Genomic DNA, 13,943 nt, shown 5'->3' with positions numbered 1-13,943 from the left:
TCGAAAGCACCGTATGGCTGCTTGAACAGCGGGGTAAAAACGGTCGTACACGTAAAAACTGACTCGTGCAAAAACATGAGTGAACATGGGAGTTTGAGCCGATGAACGAAGAAGAAGAAGAAAGAAGAGACTGAAAAGGTGGGGTTCCACTGTACCTAAATGACAAGAAGAATACACAGCAACTAGGCAAGGTACAGTGTGATACTGCAGGAATGGTTTTATTTTGATGTAATAAAAACATGTAGGACTGGCCGATGGACAATTTCTTTTTAAGTATTTACATGTAAAAAAAAAAAAAAAAAAAAAAAAGCAGAAAGTAAAATTTCTCAGCTGTACTCAGTCATGTCTGTTGTGTGAAAACCAAATGTTCATATTATCTTCTACATATTTTTCAACAGCAGGGAAGTCCCAACAGCACCATCAGCAGTTTTAGCGTCGGATCCACCATTGACAGTTTCAAGGAGGATCCTTTCAAAGAAGCGGATCCGTTCGGTGGTGCAGACTCTGTGGCGGCAGATCCATTCCAAAACGAAGATCCATTCAAAGACAGTAAGTGCGCTGCTTTTTGTGTTGTAGATCTGCGTAAAATGATTTTTTGGGGGGGACAAAGAACAACATTAAACATTGAGATACAGTAAACGTATCAAATATGAATAATTCCTTAAACATGACTGCAAATTCTTGGTGCAAATCATCATATCAACTCACAGGTCATATTTATAAATCTCCCAACTCTCTCTCTCTCTCTCTCTCTCTCTCTCTCTCTCTCTCTCTCTCTCTCTCTCTCTCTCTCTCTCTCTCTCTCTCTCTCTCTCTCTCTCTCTCTCTCTTTTCTTCTCTTATATATTATAATGAGCTCCCTCTCTCTTTTCTCTTTTTCCTTTTTTTGTGTGTATGTGAATGTCTGTGTATATATGTGATTAGAGTAGCCCCTCTCTGGGCGAGGGCTGGTTGAAAAAAAGCTTGTTTGTAATGCTTATGCCACAACCTTTGTAAAATAAGATTTGATTTGATTTGATTAGTTATACCTAACTATTGCTTTGGAATAAAGCTTTAACAACTTCAAATTTTACAGATGATCCTTTCAAGGCGGATGACAGCTTCCCAACAGATCCCTTTGCTTCCGAGGACATGTTCAAAGATGCCTTCTCTTCCAGTACTGCTGGCGCAACCGTAAGTAACTGTTTTACACGTAAGGATAGACGTACGTTGGATATGGTTATTCTTGTAGAACTTTTCTGATATTGTCTATTTCATTTTGTTTTATTATCATTGTTTTATTATTCAGAGCTGCCAACTACGTTTTAAGACAAATTGCGGCGCTGTTAGTATTACGTCAAGCTTAAAATGTTACGCTCAAACAAATAATCACAAGCATGCAACAGTTCGCTCTTTCTTGTGAGTCCTGGTACTCATTTCTGATTCTCACTCTGTGAAGCAATCTGAATATGGATCATAAAACGTCCACACTGAGAAGTGACTGTACAGAAACTCTATTGGCCATTATGTTTCTGCTTTCTAAATTAACTTTTCAAAAATGTATATATTCTTGCGCGAAATAGCATAAATGTGGATATGCGGATAATATTTAAACAAAGCTACACTTAAAACACCATTTGCTACACTGAAAACTCCCACAAAAATGTAAATTGCTACACTTGATGCTTCACAAGGGTTGGCCGGTCTGTTTATTATTTTTCTTTTGTTTTGTGTAAAGACTGTAGTTTCATAGATTTGTTTGTGAAGGATGATATTATGATACAGTAGCAGTTTTGTTGTTGTTGAACATACACTTGCTCATTTGATAGTTATTATGTGTTGCGGAGAGTCATTTTTATTTGGTTTTGGGAAACAGTGGAGGATTTTGTTACGTTGTTGTTGATGTTGTTGTCATTAAAAGCATGTGATTATATATAGGCCAGTTTGGTTTTAGGGGAACTATTTGTTTTTTTACTGTTTTCAATGAATACATCATATTTTTGGTAATAGGCTTATATGATGTTTTGTTTCACAAATTTGGTTGTAGGGTTTTCTGTTTTGTTTACACTTTTTTTTTACAAATGTGTCATTATAGTTTGGTTAAAGGGCTGTCCATTGTTCTTGTTTCTTTCAAGGAATGTAGAATCTCATATTCTGTCACAGAATGTAGAATCTCTTATTCTTTTCAAATGTAGAATCTTTGGTTTTTCTATTTTATGTTGAATGTTTTTCCTACCTTGGTTCAGGATGATCCATTTGGCAACTCTGATCCGTTTGCGAGTGCTTTCCCTTCTTCCAATCCTAGTCAGAACGACGGCTTCGACGCCTTTGGGTCGTCTTGGCCCCCCTCTAATTCTAGTCACGAGGTGAGGGGGAAAGATGATGTATCGGTCAACACTGGTCAAGAAAGAAAAAAAGATTGTATATAAATTCAGCAAAAAATATATTGCGACATTTTTTTACCCCTTCTAAAAAAATTATACTCATTTACTTTCATTCAGATTTTCCATGCCTTCAAAGGGTGTTGATGTGGCTGCCTGGCACACTTTTTGGATTGAAGATTTCTTTAATAGGGGTCACAGTACAACAGCTCAAATGAAGGAAACCATAAAATCAACCAGACAAAAACATAACATACTGTACTAATTAAACAATAGACAAAAATTCAGAATAGGCAAAATTCAGCTCTTTCTACATGCAGACAGAAAATTTGATTAATTATTTATTTAGAACAGGTTATTTTGTATGGCTATCTTGCACATGGTATGCCATGCCAATTGGTGCAGGTGTAAAATGAGTTAATGGTTAAAAAGTGGTGATTTTTGCATCGGTTTTGAGGGGTTACACAACAAAAAGCAATGTCTTTCAGCAATTACTTCGTGGATTGTTTTGAAACTTTCAGGATGTTATGCGTATATTCAACAGGTACTTCATGTAAAATTTCAGAAAATTACAAGCATTTGTTTAGATGCAATGCAACCTTCAAGAATAGTTTTTCTGGAAATAGTTTTTAAACCCGTCGTAATCTTTGTCATTTTTTTGATAGGTTCCTTATGGGTTTTGTTGGATCGATTTGCAGGGTACCCTCATTTTAGTTGCTGTGAAAGAAATCATTGTTCAAAAAAGTGTGCCAGACAACGACATCAAGTGCCTTCAAAGGCATTATAACGTTTGGATGAAATGACAATTAGGGAATGAATTGTTTTGTTGGAGTACAAAAATTGTTGCAATAATCTTTTGGCTGACTTCATATAAGTTATAACTGGTAATGACTGAAAATGAATGATTAACACTTTTCAGCGTTCAGACAGGGAAACTTTTTTTTATTTTAATGTGTAGCCGGTGCGTGATGGGAGTTGTGTGTTTAGGTTTGGATGTGTGTGAACTAGATTTCTGTCAGTTGTGTGTTATTGAAACTAATGACATATAATATAAGGTTGATGAAAGGTGTGGAAGGTGGATGTTATTTGTATATTTTTCTGGTTATTTGTATTGTTCTAAAATCGACTTTGAAGTGGATTAATAATGCAAGGTTTTTGTGGTACATACGTACTGTATTGGATTTTGGGATTATAATTCATAGACTTAAAAACATTTTGTAAAACATTGACACAGAGGTTATTTCTTGCTGGGTTTCTCTTTGAGCCTGAAATGACTACTGTGTTGATCATGTTTTGCTTGGAGTGCAGCTCCAACTTAAGTCTGAGTTCCATGATTGGAATTTTGCAAAACTCACTTGCATGGCTTTAGAGATAAGCACAGGCTCCCTTTTTGTTTTGAATGTTAAACAAATATTTGTTGAACCTGCATTTCTGTTATCGCTATAGTATTGATTTTCTCCCATTACACCCGTCTTATATTTACTTATTTTATTGAAAACTATTTTTTCTTTTGTATTCAGGCTCCAGTGGGTGAGGGATTCGGCAGTGACCCTTTCGCTCCTTCATCGACATCGTCAACATCAAGATCGTCATCAGTACCACCCCCGCGACCAGCCTCCTCCCCCGTCCCCAATCTCCCACCAAAACAAAATAAAAGACAGCCTCCGCCTAGACCAGCCCCTCCGAAATCCAAAAGTCCCGCACCTAACAAACCAAAGGCTGACCCGTTTGGTGATTTTGGGTCGGACCCGTTTAGCGGAAGTGACCCGTTCGCCAGTGGCGGAAAGGGAGCCTCCAACAACAGCACATTTGACGCTTTCGCTAACTTTAACGACAACTTCGGAAAGGTGGGTGATTTGTCTTATTTCTTAATTAGTCTTTCTGTTAGTTTTATTTTGGTGAGGCTTTATCTCATGTATGCATCTTGCATTTTACGTTTATTCAGACTTTGTGAAAATCAGGCCGGAGTCTCTTTGTAAAAATGGTGTTCTGAATATGATAAAGCACATGTTAAAGTATTTTTGTTTTGTGTAAAACCAAGTTTAAATGAACACTGTATCATGTGTAAACGTATGGGCTTTTGTAAAATATTTATGGATGTTCTTGTATCTATGTATACCAGAGGCCTTGCTTGTACAGTGAACACCCTTTCTCAGATACCTGAATTTAGAACTTCTATCTTTTGAAAGGACTTGTTTACTTCATATTTGTCTTTTTTGACAAAGTAACTAAAAAAAATCTCAATTTTGAGACCTCTGTTGTTTTATAGACCTTCAGACAGGGATTTCACTGTACATGGATGCTTCGTAGATTTGCTGATTATCACAAACACTGTCTGTCAATATAACACTTACCTCGACAGTACTATTCTTGCACATTATCTATTATAGGCCGAAAAAAATTGGACAAAACGCTGCGTGGGTACAATTATCTCCCATAACCATGCGCCACCGTGGATCCCAAGCACTGTCTGAGTGCTTCCCCCTTACAGGATGTAGGTGGCGCGTTCTCTTTCTTTTTTCGCGCGTGACAGTAGGCTGTGTTTCTGCTGCGCTCCCGGATTATTTTGGATTCTAGAGTCTTCTTTTCTGTGTGGATTACCACCTGTTGGATTTTTGTGTGTTATTCCACTTCTGGCTTGAGGCTACGTTGTTTTTCTTCCAACTTGTGCCTCCGTTGTTGTGTGGCGGACTCGGCGTGCCTACCGTCCTACTTCGTGGTGACCGGTCGTCTGCTTCTCGTTTCGCCTCATTCACTTGAGTATTGACCTAATTTTCTTTGAATTTTGTTAATTCTCGATTTTTTAAGGGTACGTACAGGGCGAGGTAGGATGTCTCGTCTTGTTTTGGGCTCTGGTTCTACGGAACCAGAGTCTGCCGGGGGCAACCCTTCTCCGGGCGCACAGCGTCATGTTTTGCGCACGGACAGGGGGACCTTTCGGCGCTCCGACTCTCCCTCCCCAAACGCTTTGCGTTTGCGGCGAGGGAGGGCGGAGAAAGCCTGTTTGAGCAAGCTCAATGCGAGCTTGCTCAAACAGGCTGGGCTTGAACCTGGGACTTCGGGCGGGGCTGCGCCGTCGAAGGTTCGGGGAAGGTCGAGGGGAAAGAAAAAGCGTCTTTCTCCTTCTCCTTCCGTGGAACACGCTTCCCCCCCTTCGACGCCGTTGTCCGGCCCTCAGTCTCAGGCTTCAGCTCCTCCCGGTTTCAAGCCTGGGGGGAAGGTTTCCTTCTCCTCCCTGGCTCGAATCCGGGGGCGGGTCGATTCCCAACCCTCTTTGGGGGTTGGTGAATCTGATCTAGGGGCTACGGGAGAGACTCAGGTTTCGACTTCTTTCTTTTCCGGTGCCTCTCCTGTGCCCTCCTCGGTTTCCACCGCTGTGGAAGCCAGGAGGGACACGGGTCCTCCTCTGAACTCCCTCGCTGGGTCGTCTACTGCTGTTTCGACAGTAGTCTCGGACTCATGGGGGGGGAGATCGGAGGAGATGACGGGGTCTATGAATTCCCTCCCCGCTGGGGTTGGGATGCGAATTGACCCCGTTCAGGGCGGTCCTGTGGGGGCAGGGGTTTCAGGCATCGTGCCTACGACCACTGCTACTACGGTTCCCTCTGACGTCCGTGTGACTGGTGGCTGTCCCTCTATGAAACGCTCCGGCCGACTAGTTACTGGACGTGGAGGTGTTCGACAGAACGTGGTACTTCTGTCGAATGGTCAGGGCGACGGGAACATTGTTTCTGTTGCTCAAACCGACACCTCCGACCGGACCGTCTTGACCCCACGCCATTCCTTAGCGTCTGGTGTTCGGGTGACGGATGGTCCGGACCAAGGGTCCGGAACGGTCCAGGCTTACGGGTCGGGATCGAACCGGACCCACGGGTCCCGACTGGACTTGACCTCCGGGTTTGGTCCGGACGGGACCCATGGTACGGGACCGTACCGGACCTTAGGGTCCGGTGCGGGACAGTACCTCTGGCCCTTGCCGGACCCCCGGACCTACGGGTCCGGATGGTACGGTACGGGACCAGTGGTCCGGTCGGGACCGGACCACCCGACCACCTCTGTTGGTCCGGGTGGTCTGGCACCGAACCGGAACACACCGGACCACCGGACCTACGGGTCCGGATGGTACGGTACGGGACCAGTGGTCCGGTCGGGACCGGACCACCCGACCACCTCTGTTGGTCCGGGTGGTCTGGCACCGAACCGGAACACACCGGACCACCGGACCTACGGGTCCGGATGGTACGGTGTTTCCACGTCCGGACCGAACCACCCGAAAACTTTTGTGGGTACGGATGGTTCTGTGCCGAACGGGACCTCCGGATGGTACGGGACCGGACCGGGCCACCGGACCGGACCGGACCACCGGAACACCGGACCACTCGACCGGACCGGACCGGAACACCGGACCACCCGACCGGACCGGATCGGCACCCCCGACCGGACCGGACCATTTCTTTTCTGATCAGACCCGATGGGTCCCTGTTCAGTCTATAAATGGCGGGGGTTCGTTGGCTGGACTGACCCAACAGTCGCAGGGTTTTTGTTGTTCTCTCCCTTCGGCTGCTGGAGACGTTTCGTCTTTGGGGCAGGGGTCTTCGCGGCCTCTTGCTTCAGTGGGCGTTTCGTCACAGTCTACTTCATCACTTTCGGCTCCTCCCCCTCAAGCTTCCTACACTCCTGCTGTTGAGGAGTTGTCGGGAAGTGAAGAGGAGAGTGAGTCAGAGGACGATGGGGAGGAGGATCAGGGTCGCCCTGAGGTTAACACTGATCCTCTACCCTTGCCGGTTTCTGATGGAACTTCCGAAGCTATGCTTCGTACTTTCCAACAGTACATGACAGACATCACGCGGCGTCTTGACGCCACGGATGCCTCTCTTAAGCGTCTGTCGTCTAGTGTTCCCAACCCTTCGGTTGACACACAGGACGTGGAGTCTGAGGACGAGAGGCAGGAGGCTCTCCCTCGCACAGCTAGAAGGACGTTTGAACAGTTTCAGGACGTCCTTCCCTCCGACGCCCTCTCGTCCTTGGAGTCCGCTTCGGCCCGGGCGCGGGAGGCACACGCCGCGTCTGCCGGCGGCTCGTTTTATGAACGATCCGGCCGCCAGCAATTCGCGTTCCACCCTAGTCTTAGTGCCACGGTGGAAGCGGCAGCACATCGCCTGAGGAGTACAGATTCACGTGCGAACGCGACCTATGTTCCTCGGGAGGACGCGGATTCAGTGCCGTGCTTTCCTTCGGGAGGCGCACCTCCACTGTTTCCTCGTGTCCAATCTGTTTCGTCCCTCCCTTTTCCCTTTGACTCTCGAACTCTCCCTTTCCAGACTTCGAGTGTTCAGGGTGGGGCTGACGGTGATGTGTTCGTTGGGGAGGTGCCTTCGGTCAAGAAGGTGGAACTGAGCTCTGCTTCGTTCCACAATCTTGAGGCCACCGTTTCTTCCATTGTCGAGGCCCAATCACAGGCCTTGACATGGATGAGCACGCTGTCCACACTGTTGGACCCTCCCGATCGGGCAGAGTCCGATTCCACTCGGGTCCTTGACACGGTTCGAGTGGATCGGGCTTTGCATGCCGTGCGATCGTGCGTGACGACTGCGGCAGAATTGGCCATTGGAACACGGGTCCACTTGTTGGCCCTGTTCCGTGATCATTTTCTGGCTACTTCTTTAGTGCCTCCGGATATGAGGAAGAGTCTGAGGAACACGTTTCCTCAGCCTTCTTCCCTTTTTCATCCGGGCACTGTCCGTTCTGTGGTGGAGTCCACACGCCAGAGGAACACTGATTCTCTGATGGTTGGCCTCGCTGCTTCGGCGACGTCGGCGGGGAGTAAGAGAAGTGCTACAGTCACCTCCAGCTCCCAGCCTCAGAAGAAGAAGAAGAAGAAGCCAGTTTCACTGCCTCCTTCTTCCTCCTCTCAGGCGCCTGTCGCGTTCCCCCCTGCGGCCCCGGCTTCTCGTGCTCCCAAGCGTAAGAAGAAGGGTGCTCAGACAGGTAAGGGTAAGCAGCACCACCAGGGGGGTGGTCGCAAGCCTGCGCCTGCCCGCCAGCAGAATTTTCAGTGAGTCCCGGCCCTACGTTGACGCCCCCTCAAGTTGCCCCTCTTTCGTCCGTCGGTTCCCTTTTTCGGGCCCGCGACATGTGGGGCAGACTGGTCTCCCACATCCTGGTGGCCCCGGGGTACCGACATCTGCTCCGGTTTGTTTGGGAGGGCACAGTGTTCGAGTTTCGGGCCCTCCCATTCGGCCTGTCCTTGGCCCCGCTGATTTTTACAAAGGTGGTCAAGGAGCTGGCGGCGTTGGTCAGAGCTCAGGGTGTGCGTCTGCGTCAATATTTGGACGATTGGCTCACCCTGGCCCAGTCTCGCGATCAATGCCTCCAACACACCCGGCAGGTCCTGGAACGGACCCATGCTTTGGGGTTCCAGATACAGTGGCACAAGTCAGACCTCGTGCCAGCCCAGCAGTTTTGCTACTTGGGGATGGCGTTCGACACAGTGCTTTACACTGTGTCTCCCTCCCCGGACAGAATCCTCTCCCTGAGGCGAAAGATCCTCTCCATTCAGGCTTGCCGCGCTGTTCCTCACAGGCGGCTGGCGGAACTGTTGGGTTCCATGGAGTCTGTCGCTCTGCTGCTGCCCCTTGCAAGGCTACACAAACGTCCCCTGCAACGGGCAGTAGCAGATCGGACTTCCAGGCCTCTCGATTACACCGAGTTGGTCCAGATCGGGCCTTGGTTTCACGAGGCTGTAGTCCAATGGCTGGACCCGATCTGGCTCAACTCTGCGGTGCCTATCCAACCGAGACGGCCGTCTCTCTTCCTGTACACCGACGCTTCTACGCGGGGTTGGGGGGCCCACCTGGACCTGCACGAGGCCCAGGGGGTCTGGACCCAGGAGGAGTCCCTCCTACACATCAACTTTCTAGAGTTGGAGGCGGTTCGTCGGGCTCTGCTGGAGTTTCGCCTCCTGATTCGGGATCAGGATGTGTTGGTCCACGGGGACAACACCACATGCCTAGCTTACCTTCGCCACCAGGGGGGCACCAATTCTCGGTCCCTCTCCCTGTTAGCGGAGGAGATTCTGCTCTGGTGCCAGACCAATCAGGTCCGGATGTCAGTCCAATTCGTTCCGGGGAAACTGAACGCCCTGGCCGACATTCTCAGTCGGGGCGATCAGGTTCTCCCCACAGAATGGACCATCGCTCACAACGTTCTACGGCGTCTGTGGGCAAGGTGGGACCGTCCTCTGATCGATCTGTTCGCAACTCGATTCAGCGCTCGGCTTCCCAGGTACGTCAGCCCCTTTCAAGACACGAATGCGTTCCACGTGGACGCATTCACTCTCTCGTGGAGGCTCCTCGATGCTTACGCCTATCCCCCGACATCTCTGATTCCGAGGGTACTGGCAAAGTATCTGCAGGAACGGCCAAGACTGATTTTGGTCGCGCCTTACTGGCCAACAGCTCCGTGGTTTCCAGATCTTCGCGGTCTCACCCACGTAGACCCTCTACCTCTGAATCTGGACGGGGGAAGTCTGCTCCAGCCTCGATCAGGCCTCCCTCATCCACGTCCAGAGAGTCTGTGCTTGACCGCATGGCTCTTGTGCGCTCCAAACTGCTTGCACTAGGATTGCACAAGAGTTCAGTAGAGTTTTCCTTGAACGCTAAGAGGCGATCAACTAATCAGCTCTATGACTTACGCTGGAGAGCTTGGGCCTCCTTCGCCTTGTCCAAGGGGATAAAGCCGCTTTATCCCTCAACACAGGACTTGGCCAACTTCCTGGTGGAAGTGTATCAAAAGAAGAGTCTTTCTTCTAAGACTCTTCTTGGATACAAATCTGCCATCACTTCCACGATTGCGGCTGCTACTGGTCGCAGACCTGAACACTTGATCAGTTCCTCCCTCATTGCTAATGTCCTTTCGGGTATTAGCAATGCAGCGGTGTCTAAACCTCGGGTTTCATTTCCCAAGTGGGATGTCTTCCTGGTTCTCAAACTCCTGCGTAGCAAGGAGTTTGAACCCCTGGCAGGCATTAGTATCAAGTTCCTGACTTTTAAGACTGTGTTCCTCATCGCTTTAGCCACTTGCCGTAGACTCAGTGGTATTCAAGCTTTGAGTGGCCTGGAATTTGACATTGAGTTCACCACACATCAGGTGACGTTGGCTTTCCTACCAGACTTTCGAGCCAAGAATCAGAATGCCTCGGAGTTGTCCAAACCAGTAGTCATTCAAGCCTTGGCTCCCACTCTTGAACATGATGACCCTGATCGCTTCCTCTGCCCAGTACGTGCCCTTAGAGTGTACCTGGATAGAACACGTAGCTTTCGGTCTTCTAAGCGGTCACTGTTTGTCTCGCTTAATCCGAAGTACCAATCGGATATTTCTAGACAAACTTTAGCTCGTTGGCTGACCTTGCTTATCAAACAGGCTTATGTTCATGCTCAAGTGGATGTGGTCCCTGACATCAGGGCACACGAGATTCGGGCTATCGGCTCCTCGTTGGCGCACGTGCGGGGTGCCTCGCTCCAAAGCATAATGGCGGTCGCGTTCTGGAAGACTCCAGCCACGTTTATTAACCACTATATGCGAGACTTTTCCAGTCTCAGGCTTGACCAGTCGTATGGCATTGCCAAAGCAGTGGTTGCCAGCATGGTCACGTCAGTCTAAGGTATTTTTCTTGGGTATATTTTCTTTTACAGTAGTACTGTTCGAAAATTGCCTGGGTATCTTAATCCTTGGATTTAAGTGATTTTGATTAAGGAGTTTAATACTCTACATATCACCCTCACACCACTCTGGTATTCTGTGCAAGAATAGTACTGTCGAGGTAAGTGTTATATTGACTGTAAGGCTTCTTTTTAAGCCTACTGTCTATATGATACTTACCGAGACAGTACTATTAGAGTTTCCCTCCCGCCTCCCCTCTTGATATGTTATGGGCTTTTTGAGGGTCTGCAGCTCATAAAGAAAGAGGACGCGCCACCTACATCCTGTAAGGGGGAAGCACTCAGACAGTGCTTGGGATCCACGGTGGCGCATGGTTATGGGAGATAATTGTACCCACGCAGCGTTTTGTCCAATTTTTTTCGGCCTATAATAGATAATGTGCAAGAATAGTACTGTCTCGGTAAGTATCATATAGACAGTAGGCTTAAAAAGAAGCCTTACATCTCCTCTGATATGAATATGTGTCAAACATAGCTTTTATCTCCTTATCTTCTTCTTTAATGTTCTTTATTGGTTTTCTAAATGTTCTTAATGCTGCCTTTAAATTACTAACATTTCTTCTTTGAATATTACAGCAGAAAGTCAGAAAATTATTGTTGAAAACTGTTATCTTTGTCTGTAGACATTTTTTTACCACTAACTGTTCATTTGAACATTTCCTTTCACTAAACCTCTTTCTTTCTTTAATGTTTTTTTTTCCCACCAAGAACATTTGAAGAAATTTGTAGCGCTTTTGCTGAATAAGTTAACGCACTCTGCAAATCCACAAGAAAGTAGTCTACAGATGTACATGATGTTTTGTATTTTTTGATGTCTTGAAAATGCAGTCAACTGAGGAATCTTCACTATGGGGGACGGACCAGTGATGAACGTCTGAATTACACATGGCTGTATTCTAGGTGCTGCTTTGCACTTTATAAAGCATGTCTACTTATTAGCTCCTCCACGCATATTTGAGTATTCTCTGCTGATTTGAGTTTGCCTTATATTTTTGTGAATTTTTGTGCTTTTCATCCTTTTTTTTTCCCCTGTAGAGATCGGCTGTTTCCAAGATGGTTGCCTGTAATATCATGTGAAGAGTTGATGTGAGGTTTTAGATAGTGAATGAGGATGTTTTTGACATTGGGTTTTGTTATGTTATGTTGTGTTCTCTTTTTCTTTTCAATGTTCTTGTCTTCGTTTCCTATTCAATTTGTACGGTATTTGCAGTTTTAGTTCTTTTTCTGGGATAGAATGTTTAGCGCATTTCTGCAGTTGCTTTTTCATTTGAAAGTGGGTGTAGATTCAAAAGTGTTTCACTTGATAGGTCGATTCAATGTTTAAGCCACACACAAAATATGAAGAATAAAGGTAATCCAACTGCCCCTATGTTTTTGATGGCGATTGTAAAATGGAATTGCATAACCCTGAAAAAAAAGTCATGGGCCATCCCATCCACACCACAGAAAATAATGAAAGGAAGAAAACAAGCATTGATGTTAACCTCCGGTAGAATCAAATCGCAATGGCTGCCCAAGCAGTCGACATTACAGGAACAGAAAAAAACACCCATCTACCCACATTACTTTTTGTGATCATGTGACCCTAATCCATCATTTTTCGTTCGTTGTAGTGGCTTTAATTACTGCTATGATTGTTCAGTGGAATTAAACAACGATTGCATGCAACTTTACTTTGGTGCGTACAAGAACTCAAGGATAAAAACAAGTGTTCACATTTTTCTGTTTCTTTCTCCTTCTTGTCTTGTTGGTTTTGTTATACTGATTGGTAGTACAGTGGAACCCCTCTTTCAAGACTTCCAAAAATCTGAGAAAATCAGGTCTTAAGAAAGAGGGAGTCTTAAAAAGGAGGGAGTCTTAAAAAGGAGGGAGTCTTAAAATGGGGGTAAGTTTAGGGAGGTTATGAACAAAAAGTCTGAGAAAACAGGGTCTTAAAAGGGAGGGAGTCTTAAATTAGGTGGTCTTAAAAGGGGGTTCCACTGTATCTAGATTTAGCCCTGTGTGAGCCTTGTCGTCACACTCAACGAATATCAAAATGATCACTCTTCTTTCACTATGTCCCATCACTTCCATGGGGCTATATCTGGAGTGTGGCTTAACTGATTGTGTTCAGTTTATGTTGTTTTCATTAGCATGCGTATCCTTGAACAGTGATGGATAGTTGTAGTTAGGTGCTTTGAAGACAGCATATTTTGGAGCGTTGGTTCTGTTTTGGCCTTCTTGGATTTGTTTTTGTTTATTGGATTAGTTTAATGAACGTTTTGTTGAAGGTGTTCATTGTTTTGTTTTTGTTCAGCTATTTATAATGAGAACCACAATGGCAGGGAAAGAGTGCAAATTGTATTCTGCTATTTTGTACTTCTAACATGTATTTCCTATTTCCCTCTCGTGTGCAACTGTAAAAATCGTTCTTCATCAGCTAAAGCTATTCTTTGTTATGAGTTTAATAAGTTGTCTGATATTCACTTTCTATTCACTCTTTGCATCGACCTATTCTGTCCCCTCCCCCAGCACCCCACTGCTCTTATCTATGTGTGTTGCACACTCCAAACACTGCAATACAATTATGCAGCACAGCAAAGTATTATTACCACAATATTCAAGCAGGACAACTCTTCTCAGATCTGCAATTTTCCAAAGAAAATGAATGTATTCCTGAGAAAAAGAGACATGGGTCCGAGATAAATATCTCCTTGAAGAAAATAACCAACGAGCATTATCTTGATACATGTATTTTGTTTCCTTAGTCTAATTTGTCATACTTTGACATTTTTGTGTGTTTTGGTATTACATTTAATGCGTCGGGAGAGGCCACGCCATCAACTTTCCTTCAAAATTGCTATAAAAGAAATTCCGGCCAGGG

At 46.1% G+C, this 13,943-nt stretch overlaps 1 protein-coding gene and 1 long non-coding RNA gene across 4 annotated transcripts in view; one reads left to right on the top strand and one right to left on the bottom strand.

Moving 5' to 3' along the window:
• LOC138966430 (epidermal growth factor receptor substrate 15-like 1) overlaps positions 1-13,943 on the top strand; it is a 43,059-nt gene that overhangs the window by 17,310 nt on the left and 11,806 nt on the right. Inside the window, exons 17-21 of one of the 3 annotated variants that reach the window (XM_070338668.1) lie at positions 399-549; positions 1,076-1,173; positions 2,226-2,345; positions 3,881-4,207; positions 12,116-12,166. In XM_070338668.1, the coding sequence (XP_070194769.1) occupies positions 399-549; positions 1,076-1,173; positions 2,226-2,345; positions 3,881-4,207; positions 12,116-12,157 (738 nt within the window). In that variant the 3' untranslated portion in view covers positions 12,158-12,166. Of the gene's footprint in view, positions 1-398; positions 550-1,075; positions 1,174-2,225; positions 2,346-3,880; positions 4,208-11,908; positions 12,069-12,115; positions 12,167-13,943 lie in introns of those variants that run through there. The other 2 variants (XM_070338670.1, XM_070338667.1) reach the window with 2 other exon arrangements.
• On the bottom strand, positions 305-2,344 carry LOC138966432 (uncharacterized). The gene is made up of 2 exons (XR_011455689.1): positions 2,216-2,344; positions 305-578 (listed from the first exon to the last, which is right to left on the bottom strand). It is a non-coding gene; the product is annotated as an uncharacterized lncRNA (long non-coding RNA).

The sequence above is a fragment of the Littorina saxatilis genome, linkage group LG5 (genome assembly GCF_037325665.1).
Source record: "Littorina saxatilis isolate snail1 linkage group LG5, US_GU_Lsax_2.0, whole genome shotgun sequence".
NCBI lineage: Eukaryota > Metazoa > Mollusca > Gastropoda > Littorinimorpha > Littorinidae > Littorina > Littorina saxatilis.
The sequence above is the reverse complement of the archived record's forward strand: the minus strand, read 5'-3'. Positions and strand labels throughout refer to the sequence as shown.